The sequence below is a fragment of the Halictus rubicundus genome, chromosome 1, assembly GCF_050948215.1.
Source record: "Halictus rubicundus isolate RS-2024b chromosome 1, iyHalRubi1_principal, whole genome shotgun sequence".
Taxonomy (NCBI): Eukaryota; Metazoa; Arthropoda; class Insecta; order Hymenoptera; family Halictidae; genus Halictus; species Halictus rubicundus.
In genome coordinates, this window is record NC_135149.1 from 9,531,213 (window position 1) to 9,554,221 (window position 23,009).

Genomic DNA, 23,009 nt, shown 5'->3' on the forward strand with positions numbered 1-23,009 from the left:
TGAATTGGCCGAGAAAGGCGTCGTCACAACGTTAATAGATCCGACCGGGCGTGTGCAAGACGCGTCGATCACCGGAAGCGACGACAGGCCGGATTACGGGTGCCATTGCCAAGTTGAAAATTTCATGGACGATAAACTACAATAATAAAGTTTATTGGCTGGTGTGTCGTAGCCTGGGTTCGCAACACCGAAAGAAATCTTTGCCGGTGTGCCGATGGCCTTTCCGTCGCACTGTCAAGATTGTTACAACCCTGTTAAACGGCGAAAGAGGCGAGAAGAGATTGTGCCGAGCGACGCCCTCTCGTTCCATTTCTCTTCCCAACCCTTTCCGCTTTATTTGCGCCCTAAATAAAATGTAACCTAGTGGATTAAAAGATACAAAAGGTAAATGCTCTCCAACCGTTTGACCCTTTTCACAGTAAACAGGTCACGTGTGCTCTCGAGCACAATGGCAAAACGAGAAACGGAAAGACGCTTTTACGTTTCGCGCCGTGCGCGTTTTAAATACCACCACACACACACACACCGCGTACCGCGCCGGCGATGTTCCGTTGTGTTATCTGTTACGCGAAAATTATAGGTCGGCAGTTTTTCCACCCTGCCACCGGAAGAAGCGCGGAAAACCGCCCTCCTTCATAGGCACGGAAGATTTATTGGCCTGCCGACGAAAATGGCTTGAGGTTTACGGAAGTCATTGACGTTACGTTCACTTGGCAATGCGCTCGGGATACCGGCGTTGTTGTAATTTTTAATATTGTGTTTTTTGACTGATTATTTTATACATCTCTGTTTCCATTGATTATTATCAATCGTGTGATAGATGTGGAATAAATTGAAAGGATGAACATAACTCGAGTATTGTAATTGGGATGATAAAGATAAAATTTAATATTTTTCAATTTTGTGCCACATATTCGTACATTTGGACTTAATTGTACTTTTGAATCTTATATTTTTTCAACAGAGTGATCTGTTTTTCGGAAACGTTGCAGTATTTTCTAATTAATTGTTACAGAAAACCTTAGAAACTGCAAAATAGAGAAGCAACGAATGTAGAAAAATTGAGAAAATAGAAAAATAAAACAACTAGGAAGATAAAAATCTCCAAAAATAGAGGGGTAAAATCTTAGAAAAGTGGACAAATGGAGTTGCAGGAAAATAGGAGAAACATTCAGAAATCGTAAATTAGAAAAACAGAAAAATAAAAATATAGAAAAATTTAAAAGTAAAATCTCAGAAATGTAAAAAATTAACTCGAAGAAAAATCGAAAAACTGAAATGTAGAAAAACAAGGCAAATATAAATAAATAAAAAATCTAGATCACAGAGAAATGAAAAATTGAGAAACTGAAGAATAATGAAATAAACAGAACTAGAAAAATATAAAAATAGAGGAATAGAAATCCTGAAAAATATAGAATCTCGTATTGTAAATCTCCATAATGATCGCAACCAAAAACCGTTTTCTCTGTAAAGAACATGCCATGAAAACAGATCAAAATGATGGTACTATACCTTATAATTAGCGTGGGGAAGAATATATTGCTAAAAATCAGGCTGCCGTAAATCGAGGCTAGGGTAAAGGTTCCGAGGGACTGGTCCGCGTTAATGGAGCTCTGAAGATTGGTGGCTCCCATAAACGCCGTGAAATTCACCATGAATGCTATCCCGATGACCAACACGTTCCTGGTGATCCGCCATCGTTCGGATGGCTGGTATCCGGTGCTCTCCATCGGTACTTTCACGAACTGTCCGGTGGTCTCGGTTTTATCGAGCGACATGATTCTCGACACAGATCCCGAATCGGTAGATCAAGAGCAGACGATCACTCGATCGTGTTTGCATGCGCCGGGGCCGGGATCGATTCGTAGAAACGCGGCTTTACTCGTCGAGAGCTGCGACGAGGGTCCCTCGGCGCATCATGGAATATATCATATTGAAATATTACCAACGCGATTGCCGACACCGGAAAATCTCTGTCTCGACCGTTTATTTATCAATGGCCCTCAAGTGTTTCGAGCGACTTTCAGCGACGACCTGCTAATGATCCTTCGTTATTGCTTCGACAGAGCCAGACCGAACCACCACACCGTTTCATAATTCTGCGCCGGCTGCTGATCGTTGCTAATCCTGAAACAGAGAGACGTTGTCAGGTATTATTGTACACTGTCGCTCAAAAGTATCTGGACACTTTCTTAACCCTCACAGCCACTTGCAGTAATATTCGGACGCTTTTAAAAGGACGATAATTTTTAAAAATTGGACCACACACGACTTGAATTCTTTTTTTAAAGAAGTTAGAACAATTCGTTTACTGCATGAAGTGAGAAAGAAATTTTGAAAAAATTTCTACTGATCTGAATCGGTAAAAATATTAGACCCGAATATCAACGACCCAAATTGCCTACGGAGGGTTAAGAAAATAATTCGAGTAGTATGGTACCAGACCACGAAAACCTGTGTCTCGTCTCTCGTTATTTTTTTAGACACTTTGAATTGGCTATTAGTGAGATCTCTAATGAGAATCGGGAAAATCTTGTCTTTATTCTGCAGTTAAACGTTAACTGTATTTATGAAGCCATTATGTCTTCAAGATTCTTTGCATAATACCTTCGGGCTGTACTTTTTTTACAACGGTGAGATAAGAGTAACTTCACCACTTTACCAGAACCGCAAAGGCGAATGACCAGAGAGGAAGTAAAAACTGTGTCAACCATAACTTGTATCAGTAGAATAGGCCTTGAACAGCCTAGTCGATGCTCATTTGCTTGCTGCTCACGCAACTAATTACACGGTATTAATTACCTGAGTAAATGATATTATTCGTGTAGCAATGATGTTCTAGATGTTGAAATACTTCGTTATTATTATTTTTATTGTGTTTTATATATGAGAATGCGATATACCTTCAAACTAGTGTGTTTTCAAATCATTTCAACGAAAAAATGATTTCATTAGTTTTTGTCACAAAAATCTATTTTTTGCAATATCCTGAGGTCGTAGACAAATTTTGACACCAGATTTGAAATCAACGTGAAAAAATCCAAGGGAATTGATGTATAGCACGTTAAAAAAAAATTTTTTCCGCGCGTGGTATTGGAAAAACCACAATTTCCTTGAAATTGTGCAAGTTTAACGAATTTTCTCAAGGTTAAAAAACGTTTGTACCACAATCTCCCTATTTTTCCCATATTCTACAAAGCTTCCAATTAAACGCACTACTAAGAAACAAATATATACTACAATACAATGTGAAAATCAAATTCTAAAAGACTTTTATAATAATTTCCGCGTTCATAGATTATTTCATAATATAAAAATCATATGAAGAGAAGAATTGTTAAGAAATGGAAAACTCAAATATTAATCATTCACAATGTTAGAATACATTTTTAATAAAGAGATATAAAGAAAACAAAGAACGTATACTTGTAATAGCAAGAATAAGAAAGATAAAAACATACAGTCTTTACTCGATATATATCCAAAAGACGGGTCTAACCAGGGACATATATCGGCCAGGAGATACTATTCTTTGATCCGCGCCGAACGTAGAAGAAGGCAGTGAAGCTCTAGAGGCCTCGGTGAATGGCCCCTCGCGGAGCATACCCCGTGGCGGTGGGGATAGTTCTGGAACTTTCATCGGCTAGGCATTTGGGACATATATATAGAGTAAACACTGTAGATGGACCGAGTAAACGCAGACGCTATCTATCGACGTCTTGAACATATATTCTAACAAGAATATTTCTTTGTGCCAATAATAATAACAAAAATATGAGGGGGACCCATAAGTAATCAATTACTAAAAAAGTAATATCCATCATTATCATGGACAGTTTGCCGTCTTTCCTGCAAATTTTCAATCCCCCTGTTATAGAAATCCAGGGTTTGTGAAGCAGAATATGACTCAAGGTGCCTTCTTACATCTTCTACAGAAGTGAATGTTTTATTTCTTAAATAATTCTCCAGAGATCTGAAAAGATGATAGTCAGAGGGAGCAATATCCGATGAGTACGTGGGGTGCGGTAAAACTTCCCATTGCAATTCTTTGATTTTTTCCTGGGTGAGTTTCGCTGTATGGGGTCGGGTATTGTCAATTTGCTGTATTACAACTTTTCCGCACATTCCTTGCCTATATGCCTTTCCCATTTCGTGTAGGTGCCTTTGTATAGTTGACATGTGGACCCAAGGCTTCTCGGTAATTCTTGTATACTTAATTTTGGATCAGCTTTCAATAGAGATTTTAGGGTGTCATTATCAAATTCAACTGGTCGTACACTTCGAGGCCTGTCAGAGAGATCATAATCACCAGCAGCAAACCTTCTGAACCAATGTTGACACTTGTTGACCTTCAATACATCTCCATAAACATCGTAAATTTTCTTTGTTGTTACCGTTGCATTAAATCCCGCATGAAAATGAAAAACTATGCAATGACGAATATGATCCTCGGAAGGTACGGACGCCGCCATTTTATTACAGGGTTGTAAAAATAAATTATGCTTTTTAGAATATTTTGAACACAGGCTGCTTTATCGGAAACTGTAAAAAAATACGTGTTTCCTCTTCAACATCGGTACAGAACTAAAGGCAAAACAAATTCTTTGCAAATAATTGATTACATATGAGTACTCCTAATAATAATGATTCTCCAAGAAACGTCCTTTCGAATTCTATCAATTGACAAATAATAAAAATTCATAAATTCATTGAAGCCTACAATCTTGTAACGAAGTCTGTATTTCATCATGGGAGAAACTCGATACATAAATATTTACTGCATTGCACAATCAACATACAAGCAAATAAACGAATCCTGAGGTATCATGAACTGATGCTAACAATTACTTCGAAAACTTAATTTTTTCCCCCGTGTTTAGAGTCGCGTTTACGTTTCAGATATTTAGAGACTACTTTATTCTTCTTCTAAGACTGTCAGAGTTTTGTATTTGTTTTTGAAAGCACTTAAATGCACAGACTGCGTAGACCGCGAGTCCCGTTTAGATGCAATACGATCGATTGCACGAGGATCGTCGGTGAAACGCACTCATGCCCGACGTTTAGTGATTTATCCCTCGATCACGGCGATCGGACCTTCGCCAAGATAAATTTTAACGAGCGATAATTCTCTTACCGTTGCATCACGTGCCAATAATGACACGCCGCACTATGGTTACCGTTCGATGGATTCGACCTACAGATAACCGGTCTGTTTACTATCTATCGTCGCGGCACGGCGAAACGATCCGCAACTGCGGGAACTGCACCGACGAAGGGCACTGCACTCGAGGACGTTCAGCGTGAATGGCGCGAACAAATTTATCTTGGTGAATGACCGAGCCGGTCGTTGCAGAACAATGTCGATCCGACGTGTCAATTACCCTGCACCTTTTGCCACACATGTCGACTCAATATGCGCGTTTGCTTTTATTAGAAATTCTAACTAGGCGACCATTTGCGCAAATACTCTCAAAAAATGAGTTTTGTGGATTTCGATATATTGTGACACAAACATTCTCTGCGTGGGTGGAGACGTAGAGGAGATTTCAAGGTCACCTTGTGTTTTTAAATGGAAAGACCTACTTTCTGTATCATGAATCGATAGATTATCGAATTCTGAGTAAAACTGTATTGACCTCCATATGTCTTAAATCTAATAGTCAACGAGATATTATCGAAATAATTTTCTTTCTTCTTTGGATAATATCTCGTTAACTATTAGGTTTAGGACATATGAAGGTCAACGCTTTTATACTCAGATTTTGATTCTCTATCGATCTATGGTATAAAAAATGGGACATTCCATTTAAAAAAATGAAGTTGACCTTCATATGTCCTTTACGCGTCCACCTACAGAAAAATTGGTAATACCAGATTATGAGCCCCCCGATAGCAAGTAAGTTTGGTCTAATGCATTTTCTCCTATCTTCAAAAACGAGCGAGTTATTCAGGTGACCTGTTTAAAATGCCCCACCCTGTATATATGCCCCGGCCCCCTTTAAAGGGAAACTTCACACTTCTGTAATTAGAAAGGCCCTTCAGATCCATGCAATTTAAGACCAAGAACTTTAAAATCGATGGCATAGTTTTCGAGATATTGAGCTGTTAAGAGTTATGTGGGCCACCCTGTATATTATTAGATCGTGTGTCTGTATAAATTTCTTTTTTATTAGAATGAGAATTACAACGAGAATTTCAATGATGGCATAACTTTTGAACCAGTGAATTCCTTGCCTTAATACTTCAATGTTTGGAATTTTCTCGTCAAGCTGTACAGGATTGTATAAGAAAAAGGTAAAAATTTATGGGTTGCCAAAGTGAAGTTTAACCCTATTGCTATTTGAGGACTGAATCCACGAGTGTGCGTGCAGATTTTATGCATTTATAATAGAAATGATTACGTTGAATGTTAAAAAGTAAAAGCATTTAATGACTTTAGAAACACTCTTGCATTGTTTCCAACTCTACTAAATTATTAGGCAAAGACATACATATCCATGTAACTTCTGTACCTTGGGATTGATATAAACAATTTTTATGTTACGTAAAAATCCTATCCATAAGTAATCATAATTATCGAACATACAATCAATATGCATGTTACAGCCAGTTGTTGCGACATTTCGTAGCATGTGGAATTGGTGAAATCAATTTTGGAATTTTCTACAATCGTAGATCGAAGTAATTGGATTTTCCCTTTCACGCAGACTCAATCACGAAGTTCTTTGATGCCGTATCTTCCCGCATGATTGATAAGAGAAATCGTGGAGGGAATGTCGACGGCAGTGTATCACGCCGGAGGGCATTGAAAAATGTAGACTGACCGGGGGGGGGGGGGGAGAGAGAAATGAGGATACTTGGGAGAAGTGTAAAACCTGTGAAACAACCGCCGGCTCGGGGAAGTTACTTTAACTTGCCCGCGAATAATGTTGTACGTGCCTGGCCACTTTGTAGCTAATTTTGACCGCCAACCGACTCTATTGGATTTTTCTACTTCGAACCTGCACCTTCTTTGCAGTCCTGCCCACTGTACTACTTTCAAACTAGTGTTCCTCTTTACTATGCACACATTCGTTCGTGTAGTTGCTTCGAAATGTTTTATTAAAACAGGTTTTGTTATCGTTGTTGCTTGACGAGATTTATTACGTCCCTATCAGGCAGTTTGTAAAAATTAAATTTTCACAAATATAATTCATGTATGCCTTCACCTGATTGAAAGTTGAATTTTCTGCAATAGGAAGTGATAAAACGCCATTTTTCTGCAGTAAAATAATCCTTGATTGTCATGATGCTTTGACAAAATTTATTGCATTTTTGTCAGTCGGTTTATAAAAGTATAACAATGTTCACAAAAATACGATTCAGACCATTCATGCCATAATCGCATTAAACTTTCTGTAACGGGAAATTTTTAAACACCATTCTTCTGCATGAACAAATTTTTTCGTTAATACAATTGCTTCACAAAATTAATTACTGCCGAATTTATTTTTTGCTGCCAGTCAATTTTGGGCAACAAGATATAAGTTATTCTATTTATGCTTTCATCATGTTAAAAGCTAAATTTTTCTGTGGTAATATATTTTGCGATTCCTCGAGAAAATTTATTACGTAGCTGTCAACCAGTTCGGGATGGTAATATTTATAAAGTTGTAATTTATCCCATTGATGTTCCCATGCTATTGAAAGTTGAAATTTCGAAACTAGTAAATATTGAATTGGCGTTTGCCAACAAAGAGAGTTGTTTAATTGTCACGATTTGTGAAGGCAGAAATTATAAAAAAAATAATGTACAAACTGCTATGCGAATTGCTATGCTGAATATACCTCATCTATGTTAAATTCTGCATGTTTACATATACTACAGACGTATCAGTTTCGCGATATTTCTACGAACGGAAATATTCAATGGGTTGGATACTGTTTCTGAAAAGCTCAGTTGAATTTCAAATGTTTTATAAAAAAATGCTAATAAAAACTTTTTTTTGGGCCGTTGGATTTTGCAATTTGCATGGAATACATTAAATTTCTGTTTCCAATATCTCACGAGTCGATGGTTCTCAATACTGAAAAAATAATAATTTATAGCCAGTTTGTTAAAAGAAACCGCTTTTCTTCCGAAACAAAAATATAAGTTAACTTTCTATTCAATAAAACCATAATCTGCCGCTTATCTTTACGATCACAAACATTCGTTTGATAATGTACGTTATTGCGTCGTATCAATATTGATCTTCGTATTCCGAACGATAATGTTAGTTAAGGAAAAAGTCTACGTATTTGCTGAAGATAGAGTATATTGTCGTATAATACGGAAACAACGAGAATAAATATCGCAGAAGGAATTCATGCGATTCGGTGTTGCAATACCGACGTTTCTGAATATGCATGTTTCTACACCAATACCTGAACGACTCCGCCAAGCCATGTATGTGTATTATGCGACTGGCAGGCATCGATTTCAAGGCAAACGAATGCGGCAAGGATTCAAAATTCAGCAAAAGTTGTATAACGCGCAGGTTTTTCCTCTTTGAACGATACATGTCATAGAAATCCGTTGGAGTGGCTCTGCTGGTTCTATAAAACGCTTCGAACTTCCATGTCTGACCACCGTCCTCTGATTCTACTTGCACGATCGACCGACTAAAATACGATTTTGCTTTTCTGCTCGTCCGAGCATACATCCGTTTGTCCGTTTCATTTTAGTTATTCTGATAACACTACACACGTAAAGAAAATACAATAAAATTGCCCTACTCATTAACAGGAATTTTGATAATATTAAATGAAAAATGACAGTACATTGTTTCCGCTATTCTGGTAACGTAGTAAACGAATATAAATTGCAAAGACAAAGTGTCATATACAGGATATTTTAACAACCTGTGCCAGAGGAGTATAATTAATATTCATTTCTGTAGCACAAGTGACAATGAAAAATCTTAGTATAATTATTTCCGATATGGAGCTGTTCTAATCTAGGCGTACCGGGTGTTGCGAAATTCCGTTATCAATCTGCACCACGCCTATAAATTGCGTTCCCTTGAAAACACAAAAGACAACTATAAAAGTTGATCGCCGATAAGCATCATTAATAATTCATTTAAAATCCCGTAAATGCTAGCGCTTTCAACGAACCATGACTATGTACAATCTGATCAAGAAGTGGAGCAAAAAAAAGTTTGTTTTATCAAGCACCGAATACGACGGTAATTGACAAGGTTCTTTTTTTTCATCTAGACAGAACGTGGTCAATCGAATGCCAATTAAGAAACGGGCGGTATCGAAGGCATTGGCGTGTTTCAACGAAATGCTAATTAACGAGATCGAGCGCAGGTAAATGACGGAACAAATACGGCAGAGAATGCAGGTAAGCATCGCGATTGGCTCTGCACGTTTTCTCGCAAAGCGGAGGCAAATGTTTGGCGTTAGATAACATCGGAGTCGGTTCGAGCACATTCAATAAATCATTAGATCGACCGTGTCCGATCAGTATCCTGGCGAGCGATTGTCCCAACACGTGCGAATCGTTCGTCCTTGGTGGGACTAAGGTATTCCTGGCTCCTTTCACGAGATGCTCGCTCGAGGAGCCCAGTCGAGCGTACGTCTCTAACAAGGAAAAAACGCCCAATCAGCATTCGATCACGCAATTTAAATGTCGCAATGCTTTAAAACGTATCGTGACCATGGAGAGAAGATTGTCCGGCCATTTTGCATCGATCGGTTTGCAGACTCTTCGGTAATTTGCATTCTGCGTCTATTCGCGGATTCTTTATATCGTCTCCCATGATTCAAGTGTTTCAAGATACTTGCAATGGGGCGTATGTTTTGAATCAACCTGTAACAGTATCTCATTAATTATTACATACGAGGATCCTTTAATTCAAGACCGAAGGATCATTTTGTTTTCAAGGACTCCATGTCTCTGAAAATTTCTATTTAGTCCGACACTTCAATGGAACATTAATTTTGAATCGCCCTCTAGCTTTATTTCATTGATGCACAGACGTGCCTACAAATTAGAATTTTTGTCCTTGATAATTCTGCATACTTTAAGATCTAAATAATATGTATTTGAAAATTAATATTCGGACTACACATTTAATATGAATCACCCTGTAGAGTTAGATAGTGAATACATCTACAGTTCCTATATCTTTTTTTAAGGGTTTTATATTATCGGAAATTGAAGCATTAAGTATTTGAATATAATAAAATACCTATTCATGTTTGAAAGAATAAATGTTTCTATAGGACGATTCAAATTAAATGAGACACTTTGACGTTTCGAGGTAATAAATTAAACATTCTTCCCTATTATGGGAGATTAATGACAAGTTTGAACGTTCATTTGACGCGCCGAGGAATTAATGAAAATTCCCTGCTCTTGGCAAAACACCGGCGTCTAACCTTACAAATTTTCCACTATTCGACGATCCCGCAGGGGCAAAGTCGCTGACGTTGTTAAATCACAGCGGTCGAAAGAACCTACCTAATTATTTTTGACTAACGATCGACCTCGAAACCACTGTTCCGCCGCGGGAAAAATGAGGCTCTAACACGTAACGACAGGTTCCTTCCTCAAAATCACGTTAGCTTGAAACGGGAGAAATTAACGTAACCTGATCCCGGGAAAGAAGAAATCCATCGTTTATTGGAAACTTCGTCCGTGATTCGATTATGGTTGTCTGACGGGAATACTGCGGGAGAACGCTACTGTGCTGTAATTTATCTGTTGCCAGACAATTTGCTGATAATACTTTCAAGAAGAAGAGAAAGTAATCAAATTGAAAGTTTTATAATACACAGATAATAATTTTACAGGAATAAAAATTTTTATACTTCATAAACTTTATACTTTAATTACTTTCATGTGACTCGAGGTAAATTCACTGAATTTTGTAATGTGTGAGTAATAGTTTTGCGAGAATATACATGGAAATGTTTACTTATAATTTAATGTAATTTTCCTCCTCGAGGCAAATTTCTATAGTATTTTGAGAAACAGAAAATGCGATATATTGTTAAGCTACAAGAATGCAAAGTGATTAGAAAACTTGTTCATAGTTTTTTTTTATATATCGTTTATCTTCAACAGTTCGCTTACAATATTGAAATAATATTAACTAATCATGAATCGTTTCGTATTGTGTATCTCCTGTGAGCCGTTTAATTGTTGTTTAATTGTGCCGTTTAATTGTTGTAGCGCTTAATTAACCATTATTATCAACTCACTGCAGTTAAACATGACAATGTAAAAATGATTTATAATTGCAGATTTTATTAATAAAAAGCTAATTAATGGAGTTGATAATATCATTTCATTATATATAAGGTACCATTGTGTTTAATTATAGTAACATTAATTATGAAATGCAGCGTCGTACTTTCTATTTCCAATGGAAAAAACAATAACGTAATAGTTTTTGCAATGCTTTGTTTCATCCGTTCTAAGCTGTATCGTTGCATATAAAGTACAATATGATGATTCTAAATATACTGCTTTTTTCTAAATCTTTTTTCCTTTGAATTTTTTAAAAATTTGTGATATGATTTTACATGCAGTTTGGACTACAGTGTCCAGTAATTTATAGTGAACAGTTGTAGCGAAGGAATCAGCAGTGGAATTTCGCATTTCGAGCCCTGACGTAGTAGAATAATTACGTTTTTAAAGCTTCCGCGTCGACGAACCGTAATTAATTCAAATCGCCGTGCTATTCAGCGAGCCGAGTCGCAAAACGTTCCTTTTTTTTTATTCCCGCAGCCGCGTTTCGAAGGTCCGATCGATCCGTGTAACATAATCGAACAATTTCCCCGTAAGTCACAGACCGGCCCCTTTATCGCGTCACTTATTACAACATGTTAATTACTTTCTTGCAGGCGGCGGATTTCTTTCGAGAGCGGCGGGTCAGGCTCGCGGAGTTAATTACTTTCATCCAGGCACTGTTTAACAGCAGTTGATTACCTGAAAAGCTCCATCTTCCGGCGATAATTGCTTGAATAATTTAGCTCGTAGGAGATCCAATAATTTATAACGAGAGTCCACTCGACTTCTGTCAACGGAATCGATCATGGGATCACAAACAATGTGCCGGGGCCGTGTTTCCGGCGCGCAATATCAAATTGAATTTTCTAAGGCTTTTCCCGAGAGGGGAACTCATCTCCTTGCGAGGAGACAATATTTCAATAATTTTCTTCCAAGGACCGAAGGAAACTATGCCTGAATCGCGGCCATTTCTTCGTGAATGAATCGCCATGGTAATGGTTGTGCGGCGATGACTTTTATTCGCTCGCATGATGGCATCCACGCGCCAGACGATAATTCAGCTAATGACAAGTAATCGCTTTGGTATTAATCGTGGAAAACTGGGAAATAATTGCACAATCCCACGATGATGTAGATGTGTACATGGTGTCTCTGATCTGATGATTCAACTGGCAAACACTAAAAGTCAAACTAAAAGTGCAATCGAATTTTTCTGACTGAGAGATAAAATCTAGAAAAATTGATTAAACAATTGATACGTTGATTGTAAGACACCTGTGGTTATAGTATACCTGACGAAAGGCATGGTTTAATGAAAGTTTAGCATGATTTTAATTTTTTTAATATCCTGGGAGTTTTAATAAATACGGTTCCTCTATAAAGGTTATTTTTATCATTTAAAAAAAATAATGTAGAAGTGTTTTCACTCGTATAAATATCCATAATTTACACATGGACACCATCGTGTCTCTGTATGTTTTACTGTTTCCACTTTTAATGAACAGCGATGATGAAGAGCTATCAATGTTTTGCATACTGTTCCATTACATCTTAACAACTAGCTGATGTTCCATAATAATTTAAAAACAACGGTGGAATCAGATTTGTGGAATTTAATTGAAAATCATTCCTGTTTAATGAGACTACTATTGTGTCAGTTTATTGATCACTATTTCTTGTTAATAGTTTATTGATAACGTATTAAGTATTTTTATAAGAGTCTTTATAGACTTTGCTGTGAGTAGAAACAGGCAGTAATGAACAGACATAACGAAACATAAATGTACACAGAGATCTAGAATATGTTTACCAGAAAGATTGGCAATACTGGTGTGTTTGTTGATGAAATATGAATTCATAAATATTCATTGCCAGTTTTAATTCGCTATTCTTATCTCTTCATTATTTCTTTTTGTGTCACCTCTTAAGTATCACTCTGTGTATAAACATGACTTAAGCCACTTATAATCAGCTTGTAAATTGCGCAGGTTGTTTTAATGCTAATTTTAATCGGATATCAGAATTGCATAATATAAAAATGCGTCTAAGAACTGCGTGTCTGACCACTGGTGTCCACTTCTACTTCCAATGTAGCATTAATTAGCAACAATTTAAATAACAGGCTTACGGGATTACTAGATATGAATTGAGTCACAGTCGATTCCTCGAGAGTTAAATAGTCTCTAGCAATAATTAATATTAAATAAATTACAATTCTGGTTGCTACGTTGTACAATTAATAAACTTTGAAAATCGCGAATTTAATGTCCGTACTTTGCCCGCCTGTTCTACTGATCCTTTAAAACACTTGAAAACTTTCACAGTTTCCACGGCTCTAACAATTACGAGGGGTCAGTTCTTAGGCATTCTATTCTACTGAATCTTTAAAATCAGTCACACTGCCATTATCCAAATGTCTGTTCACTGTCTTCCTATTCCACTGAATCTTTTATGTATTTTTAACAGCTCGATAGCTTTGAAAGCATTTACGACCATTATCTCGATTCCTGGTCATTGCCCACCCTTCCGCCGAGTCTTTAATGTATCTTAAAGACTTTGTCGGCTTACGGAACTTTTACGACCACCAACAAAATGCCAGTACATTGTTCGCCAAACGTGCAATAGTGAAATTACGATTTTTAAAAAACAAAATTACCCATTTCTAATCAATAAAAAACAATATGAGACGATAAAAGAAATCCTTCATTCAGCCACTAAATATTATAGCACACTGCACAAATTCCACCGAATTTTTAACATAAAATGAACCAATCGAAATCAGCAATAGTCACCGCCTTTTTGACAGGTTGTCTAGTAGATCGATCACAATTTCCAAATATTTTAAAATGAAAAAATTGTTATGTAGTTCCCAAAATGAGCTCTTTCAAACACGAAGAGATCTGTCTCATAAACTCTTACAGTTTCAAAGATAGAAAAAAAATCACTTTTCATGGGCCTCGAGCCGAAGCACAAACCGTTAAAATGAAATGCAGTAATCAAAGTTTTCGAACGTCTGCAGATTATCGTCAGCTGAAAGGGAATCCTGATTGCCGTATCAAAGAATCCATCCAATCTCGATCTCACCTCCGCGATGAAAGTAATCCCTGGGCGCAGAGTGGTTTTCACACCTGCACACGACGTACCACCATCTTTTTCGCGGTGCACGATCCCGGCCGGTCGTTTCTACGAGCGTAGCGGATAAAATAGCACTGATCGAACACGAAATCACGCGGTCAAACCGCCGTATCACCGGTGCCCCACCAGCATCTTTTTCGTTCGTACGTTCCCGCTCGTAACCGTGTATCGGGCGCAGCTATTTGAGTAGGGCTTTCGATGCTTATCGAATCCAGAACAAACCATCTCTATTCCTGGCACACGCCCGCTTGTTACCGTCCTCCTATCGTTCTCCTGATTCACAATTTCTTAGCGTTTTGATCCGGAACACTGATCACACTCTCTGATGTGGTCGACGACGATCATCGAAAATTTTGCACGCCTTTGACGCCAGAGATTGGTTTCTTTGTATTTCACAGCTAGGTAGACAGAGAAGCTAGAGTACTTCGTGTGTCAATGCTCAACTACAGACATTGCTGTCTGAACAATAGAACACGAGAAATCCTTTGGAGTTTGACTGGGAAATGGAGAAATCGTGGCTTGTGTTCATAGATTTCTTTATATGAGAATTTGGAACAATTTATTCGGCTTCGAAAATTGTTTATGGTAATAGTAAATACTGCTTTAGTATTTGTGATAATGTACATGCTACCATTATAAAATGTGTAATATTTTGTATCGGTCATTTTTGATTTTAAACATTTTAGATTATATTCTTGTTACTGTTCAAATTTGGGTCTTTATTATAAGTCATCCTGCAGCATCACATAAGCGACTGGGTTCGAGGGTTTTTAATTTTATTCAGTGGTGTGATCACTGATGTCCTTTTCCACTATAATTTTAATAGAGCTTCGTGTAAAGGAAATATATATTTTCTTAAACAAAACAAATATACAACAATACCTTCATGAATATACTCTTACTTAATTTTTATTAATTTTAAACACGTTTGGATAAATATGTGCAATATCACTAACTAAGTACAATGCAATTTCAAGTAGAAGCAAGTGTTGGAAAGACGGACAGTAATTCTTCAACATTTGATGTCAGGATGGTCTGGCTACTGCTGTCCTCTCCCACTAGGATTCAAACAGAATTTGGTAGAAACGGAATTCATTTTCTTACACATTTGAATATACTCAAAATAAGTATACAACATCCTCTTGTACCATATTCTTCTTCATCATATTTTATTTTTATATATTAAATATTCTATACAATGTCCACACTGAAACAAACGAAACAAGTTTGTACAAGTAAATCATTACAAAGTAAGTACACTACAATTACAATTAGATACGTACGTTGGAATACCCGGACAGTATATCAAAGTTTTAAGGAAACTATCATTTGCACAATTATCCTCGTTAGATAATATGAGAACTGAATACTAATGTGGGCATCTAATGTCTCAATTTGTGACGAACGCTAATTGCAAACCTGTTTCAAGGAAATAATACTTCGTACAATTTTCTTCCCGGCTCTGAATGTGCATGTTACACATTGAACAAGTCAAAGAATCTTGATAATACTTTGTGGCATAGTTAGTGGAGGTATTAATTAGAACGACAGCAGAACAAAATTACTGTAATAAGGCACTTCGTTCTGTCCTCTTTCTCTCTGTCTCTTTTTCCGTTCACATACGTAGCCATAGGTGTAGGCTTTCATGCGATCCGAGTTATGACGTAAACAACTCGTTAAAGAGATTTTCATCAACAGTTCCCCAGCTCATTAATTATTACACACAATTGCGCGTTACTGTACCATGATAATTATTCCGAACAGAATGGATATTTTTGAAAGCGATCACAGAGTTAAACTTGACCCGAATATGGTAGATAATTATGACAATTTACCGTACTATGTTTAATTACAGTTACGCTAGTCCAATTTCATCTAGCAATATTCGAACCATAAATTAATAATAGCTGAATGTAACGAGTCCCCAGAGATGTCAGATATGAATCGACAATAGATCAAATTTCGATAGATTTCAGTGAACTGTAACTGTAATTTCTATGTGTAGTGGTAGACCAAACATCGCTGACCCACATTCATTATTGGGTATTCAATATAGAAATCTTCGGGAATCAAAATTGGCACTAAATTTTCAGCAATTGTTATCGATGCTGCCGCGTGAATGGCGAGCAGTGTACCAATTAATAAAGATTACACGTTATTGATTCGCAAAAGCTTAGCAGAAAAGCTGTACACCGGTTCCAGGGCTGCTTTAACCACGCTCATTAATTCTGCGAATACAAATAATATAAATATAATATGAGTGTGAATATACAATATAAGTGCGACCATTTTTTCATCTGCTATTAGTAAACCTCCTCGAAGAAAAGCTGAGATCTGATTTCAATCAATTTCTTCATTAATGGACTTCAGTTTCCTGGCTCGGAAACTCAAAGAAAACTGGAAAGCCCTTGTAACAATAAATATCTGCGTATTACTGGAAATTTAGTACAAAGTCAGTAAATTTTTACATCTATGTTGAAAGTCACAAATTCTCAAAATGATTTTACACAACATTTGGAAGGTTTAGCTAAACTTTATTTCAGGAAGCCAACAATTTTTAACTTTTTTAGATGTGATCTTATAGATTTTGGCAAGAAAATGCCGAAAATCCAAATTTTAATCCTAGGAGATCAGTAGTTAAAAAATTATGCATGCGTAAAGATGTTCGATTGTAAGCGTTTTTGTCAGGTAAGGGAGCCGCCATATTGGTATGTACTCGGGTATCATCGAATGAGTGGAGTCGCGAGAAGGTTCATCGGGATTAGGTCTGTGGAGGGGGGAACTATGCTTGCAAATCTACGGTATTTACATTACCTTATGCTTATGCTACCATCTTGCGTGTCCGCTCGTTAGACGACGCGTGACACTAAGTACATTCCAACATGGCGGTGCCCTTACCTGTCAAAAACGCCTAAAATCGCTCAAATTTAAACACACATAACGTTCGAACCATTGAGTTCCTAACATTAAAACTTGGATTTTCGACATTTTTTCGCCAAAATTGACAGGATTACATAAAAAAAAGTTAAAAATTTCTGGTTTTCTGAAGTAAAGTCTCACTGAATATTTGAATCTATATATTTCACTGTATAAATGTTTCATAACTTCATGAAATAAATCTAGCATTAATAAGACTTAATTTTAATATAATAATTAATCGCAGATCTGAGAACCAAAGTTTATTTTCATATAACAACTGAAAAGCCATTAGTTTATTATAATTAATATAACTTCTAAATGAAATTATTTTTCATAAATGCACATAGGATGAAAGAACTGAACACGTTGGAAAGCTTCATGTAAAAGGAGTATATAAAATAATTGGAGGCTGCTGGTTATTAATGGTATTGAAATTATCGAATAGATCGGCGAACAGAATTTTTCGGCGGAAATAAAGGAAACGGACGCGCGCATGAATGTAACATGAGTAACAGGAAGAAAACTGCTGGAAATAAAACAAACCTCTCAGTTACATGCTGGGATCACAGCGAAGTAACTCCTGTCATAACGACCGCCGGTCGTAAAGTTAAGAAGCATCCACGCAAGAAACGTGAATTTCACCTCCGTAAACGAAACGAGTGGAATTTTGAAACTCCCGTATGTTCACTGTAAAACGTTTTCCCTCAACTATCTCTGTTTCAGCATAGTTACTTTCGAGACAGAATCTGAAAAAAAGAGCAGCATTATTTTTCTCTTATTATTATAATGCAGTTAAAAATTGTTCAGACGTGATAATGGTTCGATAAGTATATAAATGTTAATTAATTTTTACGAGGCCTCCCATGGTCATTCTAAGGATTATCGTTTACGTTTCTAACGTTTGAAGCTTCGTTTTACAATTGTTTCTTTTGAGTCACGTTTTAAAGAGAAGCATCATGTCTCATTAAATTGTTTGAAGGCGACAGTCGTCACGAGAAGTACGCACGCGTTAATTAGTTCTCGTGAGATCTCCCAAGGCCATACCATATTATTTATATTTTTCTCCTGATGTTCGCGAGTCCCATTTATTTGACGAGTACACACGGCAAGGCTTTCGGCAGAAGAAACAAATGTTCCGACCGGTAAATTTCAATTAGCGCGTCACGGAGTCGAGTTTTATTAATTATTTGCCGTGTCCGCATAGGGAAGCACACATTAACCTTTATCATGAGCCGCCACCGTTATGGTGGTACTAAAGCATTGTAAATAATCCAGATAGCCTCGATGGAGGCTTCGTGCCTGATAATGCCCATGCGCGAATTAAAATTCTTCTCCTCTGTCTTTCAATATCCCATTTTATAGTTCGGACGAGCCGATGATCGATACGTCGATGGATCAAAGGAGACCAAGTGATTCAAGTGATATTTATTATAAGTGTAAATTTTTGAGTAGTGCCTATTAATTTTTTAACAATTTACATAGCTGTGTTATTATAAAAATTTATGTGTTGCATATTGTAAAAATGATTCTATTCAAATTTCGTTCGAACTTTGACTCATGCTAGAAACAAATTTGGACAATTAAATAATAATTTTTCATGAATTTTCATAATTGATATAAGCCTCGTTAAAAATTGTAAAGATTGTTAAATGACTCAATGCAATCCGAGAATTTTGTCAGACATCTAAAATAATTTTTTAATAGCGTTTCGTACACTGATTTACGTAATAATTGTGATAATTCAGGAATGATACCGCTAATTACAGTGCATATTGATTCTATTGTAGAATCCGTCAAAGAAGAAAAATGGAATTGGAAATCTATGCAAATGTAAGATGTAGATAATAACGTGTAATACAGCTAGCAATAATAATCATGATCCACTGAATAATGTTATGTAAAAAAAGAAATAGTAGTCTTTTGTAAATAGAAGTTTACATTTTTCATAATGAATGCCATAATATTCACTTTTTCCACAGGCCAACTATTACTGATTAGTTTCTTTTAATCTGTATCATCAATTTAAATCTTACTTGACTTGAAAAATACTGCATTGTCTAAGAGATGTTCCGTGAATGCTTGCTCCATCTGTGTAAACTGGTGGGAAGTTCTGTGGATACGAAGGCTCCTCATCCGTTCCTTAAGCCCCACCTGACACCTGTCATTCGAGAACATAGTGTGAGACCTCACGTGGATTGCCAGTTTTGACCTTTTCAAGATCTGCGATCTTTAATCGTACTCGTAACTTTGTAGAAAACAACGAAAATGTTTATAGCAACGAAATTTTTACTTCCACAATTTTTCTAGTCAGCCTAGATCAAGAATTTAATTATTAGCTTCAATCTCGGTAAGCAAATTTCGAGGAAACATGTGTGTAGTCATTTTATATTTCTGTGAAAAGTACATTCGTTGTTATTAAAGCTTCATCCTGTGTTTTATTTTATATGGCAGACACACTTCGTTTATACATATCCTACAATTTGTTAATGACAATAATATAAAATTAATAATTATATCTCCACGTATGCGAAAATAACATAGAAGTAAAAGAGTAAAAGGTGCATAGAAGCGAGATATAATTTGAATGAACATGGTAATGACAAGAACACGTGTTCGGAAATTATAATAATTTGGTTTCTCTTAAATTTTACTACATCCCCTTTTACTACGATAGGAATTTTAATCCGCTAGATATTTTGATCACTCTTCCTTCTCGTAAAATACAGCGATAATACTACTCCAACGCTTTACTTTTAGTCGCAACGTCCCTAAAGAACAGGCGTCTTCACTAACTTCCACCTGCTTATTAATTAATTAAAACTGTAACCTGGTGAGCTCGAGTTTACGCGCCATACAAAGGTTTCCACGCGCCCGGAATTAAAATGAAAATCTAATGAAACCGTACGATTTTTCTTCATTTTCGATGAAACGTTCACCATCACCTCACAGCGTGAAAAACTCACCATTTCCTGTACTTTTAACAATTTCCAGTTTCCCAACCTGAACAATTATCATTCAGTATCCAAGCTTGTCTCTGTAATTGTTTGATCACTCACGATATTAGGTGTATATAAAAATATACAATTTACATAATATGTAGTTTGAAATAATAAACTAAATTGTTAGGAGATAATATTTCAATTGTAGTCAAGAGGATAAGAAAATAATCAAAAAATTTTTGTCTCAGATCACTGATTCATTTAACGCATTACTTTCCGGGGCTAAACTTTACATCAGGAAACCAGAAATTTTTAATTCTTTTAAATAAAATCCTTTGGATTTTGGAGAAAAAATGCCGAAAATCCAAGTTTCAATCCTAGGATATCACTAGTTCAAAAGCTATACGTGTGTAAAGATGTACGATTTTTAGCGTTTTTGGCAGGTAAAGGCGGCGCCATGTTGGTATGTAGTAACCGTCGCGTGTCGCTTAACGAGCGAAACCGCTAGATACCGTGCACGAGTTGCTATTTCGTCGGCAAGCCTCTAAGCCACGCAAGCCATTAAGAATTGCAAGTTACATTTACATCTTTTTCTTTATTCCTGTGTTTGCGGAAAATATATTTCCACTCAAAGATCGGTGCTCTACGTTATCGGTATTATCGACCATTTCCGCTCGTTAAGTGTCGCGCAACAGTCACCACATACCAACATGGCGGTGCCCTTACCTGTCAAAAACGCTGAAATTCGTACATCTCTACACACATGTAACTTTTGAACTAGTAATCTCCTAGAATTGAAACTTGGATTTTGGGCATTTTCTCGCCAAAATCTACAGGATTACGTTGAAAAAAAGTTAAAAATTTCTAGTTTCCTAAGGTAAAGATTCATCCTTTCCAGAAACCTATTAATATATCAATGACTGTTCTATAATATATAAAAAAAAGTAGCTTAATAATCTTCTTTCAAAAAATAATTCTGAAATAATTGCATTACGTTCCTGAGGATTTATTGTTACTTCTCCTTTCAAATTGCTTTTGCTGTTAAACACTTCTTTAAGAAATACTCAGCAGTGAATCATAAACATTTCAAATCTATTATACACTCGCTGGTAAGTAGCGCGTTAAGTTTCGCGGAAGTAGCTACAGAAACTTTAATGAACGTTAAATGTCAGACCACTTTGAATTTCTCAAGTTTTATGAAATGACTACGAAAAGTTTGGTTTCGCAGACAAAGCTGTAACAAGTCATTCAAACATTAACAATTATTGTTTCAGACCTCTACGAATTTTTGAAAGGCTATCAACTGACCATGACGAATTTGATTTCACGGACGAAGATGCAAGGTAGAATTCGCCTAAGCTTGCGTTCCGGCAGCATAGTCAACGCGTTAACAGGACGCCGCGAAACATGATCACCAGCCTCGCTAACAATGCCACGCATTGAGTGATAGTCTGTGCATTCAGCTCGGGCCGGGAGTAACATGATCGGCCCGGCCCGGCCTGGCCCGGCAACACGAATCGTCGAGGGGATATTCTACGAATTGAAATTTCGTCGGCAGCATGTAAAGGGCTCGGCAGCAGCTGGCGCGGATACAAATGCAACATTAACAGGGATTGAATGGGATCCGATATTTACGGGACCGTTCATTAATCAAATCCGTCGAAAGGAAACGGTGTGTTCCGTTTCGTTCCGCGTTCAATCTTTCACGGTGGCATTCTTAACCGGCGGTTTCCCGGTAATTATTTAACAGCGGGATACTTATTCGAGACAGCGGGGATTACGCAAATCCTTCGAACAGACCTGGACCGAGTAAATCTCTCTCTCTCTCTTTTTTTTTTTAAATCGGCCGCAAACAAACGCCGGACTCCGCTCGAACGTATTCCGGCTTTCGAGAATTATTTCGCGACGCTAATGGGAAATAAGTGTACGCTCGCGGTAACATTAATTGGCGATTCTGGGCTATCAAGGGACTAGCTCGACTAATGCAATAGGGTAAGGGACCCTACTGTGGGGATATCAATTACTGTGCCTATATTAATTATACTTATTTTTAAAAAAAGATAGATAACATATATGTTAACTGATTTTAATGAAGAAAATTTAATTCCACTTTTTTAATATTCATTGTGCTTTAAAAATAATTATAATTGATTGTAGGCATAGTAATTGGTACCCCCACAGTAATTGGATCCCTTACCCTAGTTCTTTTTGGGCAGCGACCAGATTCTTAGGATTTTAACAAAATTTTCTGTCTTTTTTTATTTAGAAAACACTGATATACAGTCGAAGACGAAATTAAGTGGACGACTTTTTGAGATATTAGAAGGATTAGTTAATACGTAATGCGTAATAATTTTTTTTTTAATTCCCATTGCTCGATATTTCGAAGAATAATGTGAAGGTCACAATTTTTACCTTTCTTATCTGTGCATCTTAATTTAATTCCATATGTTTGGGAGAGTTTTATGTGACAGCCAGTGGAAGCTGGTTGTCTTTGCCTGGGAACAAATAAAGGGAAAAGATATATCGTTCGCCATCTGACCAGGATGTTATTAGTTCCGGCTCTTGTCGAACGTCCAAGATATTTTTGCGCATGCACGAATAAATGGAAATTCGGAAGAATTAATACGTAACACAGGTTCCTTTGGAATTCGTCACGGATGATCGTGGAAAATTCAATATCGTCCCAAGGTTGCATGCGTGCTTTGAATCTCGTAGAGCGCGCTATGTTTGTCGGAACAAATGTC

General features: G+C 36.8%; 1 protein-coding gene across 1 annotated transcript in view; it reads right to left on the reverse strand.

Annotated features, from left to right (window-relative positions):
• The window catches only part of LOC143353969 (UNC93-like protein), a 32,083-nt gene extending 17,592 nt beyond the window's left edge, over positions 1–14,491 (reverse strand). The window contains exons 1-2 of the mRNA XM_076787597.1: positions 14,354–14,491; positions 1,516–2,130 (exon numbers count right to left, since the gene is read on the reverse strand). Coding sequence (XP_076643712.1) covers positions 1,516–1,781 — 266 coding nt within the window. The 5' untranslated portion in view covers positions 1,782–2,130; positions 14,354–14,491. The remainder of the gene's footprint in view (positions 1–1,515; positions 2,131–14,353) is intronic.
• Between the last annotated feature and the right edge of the window lie 8,518 nt (positions 14,492–23,009).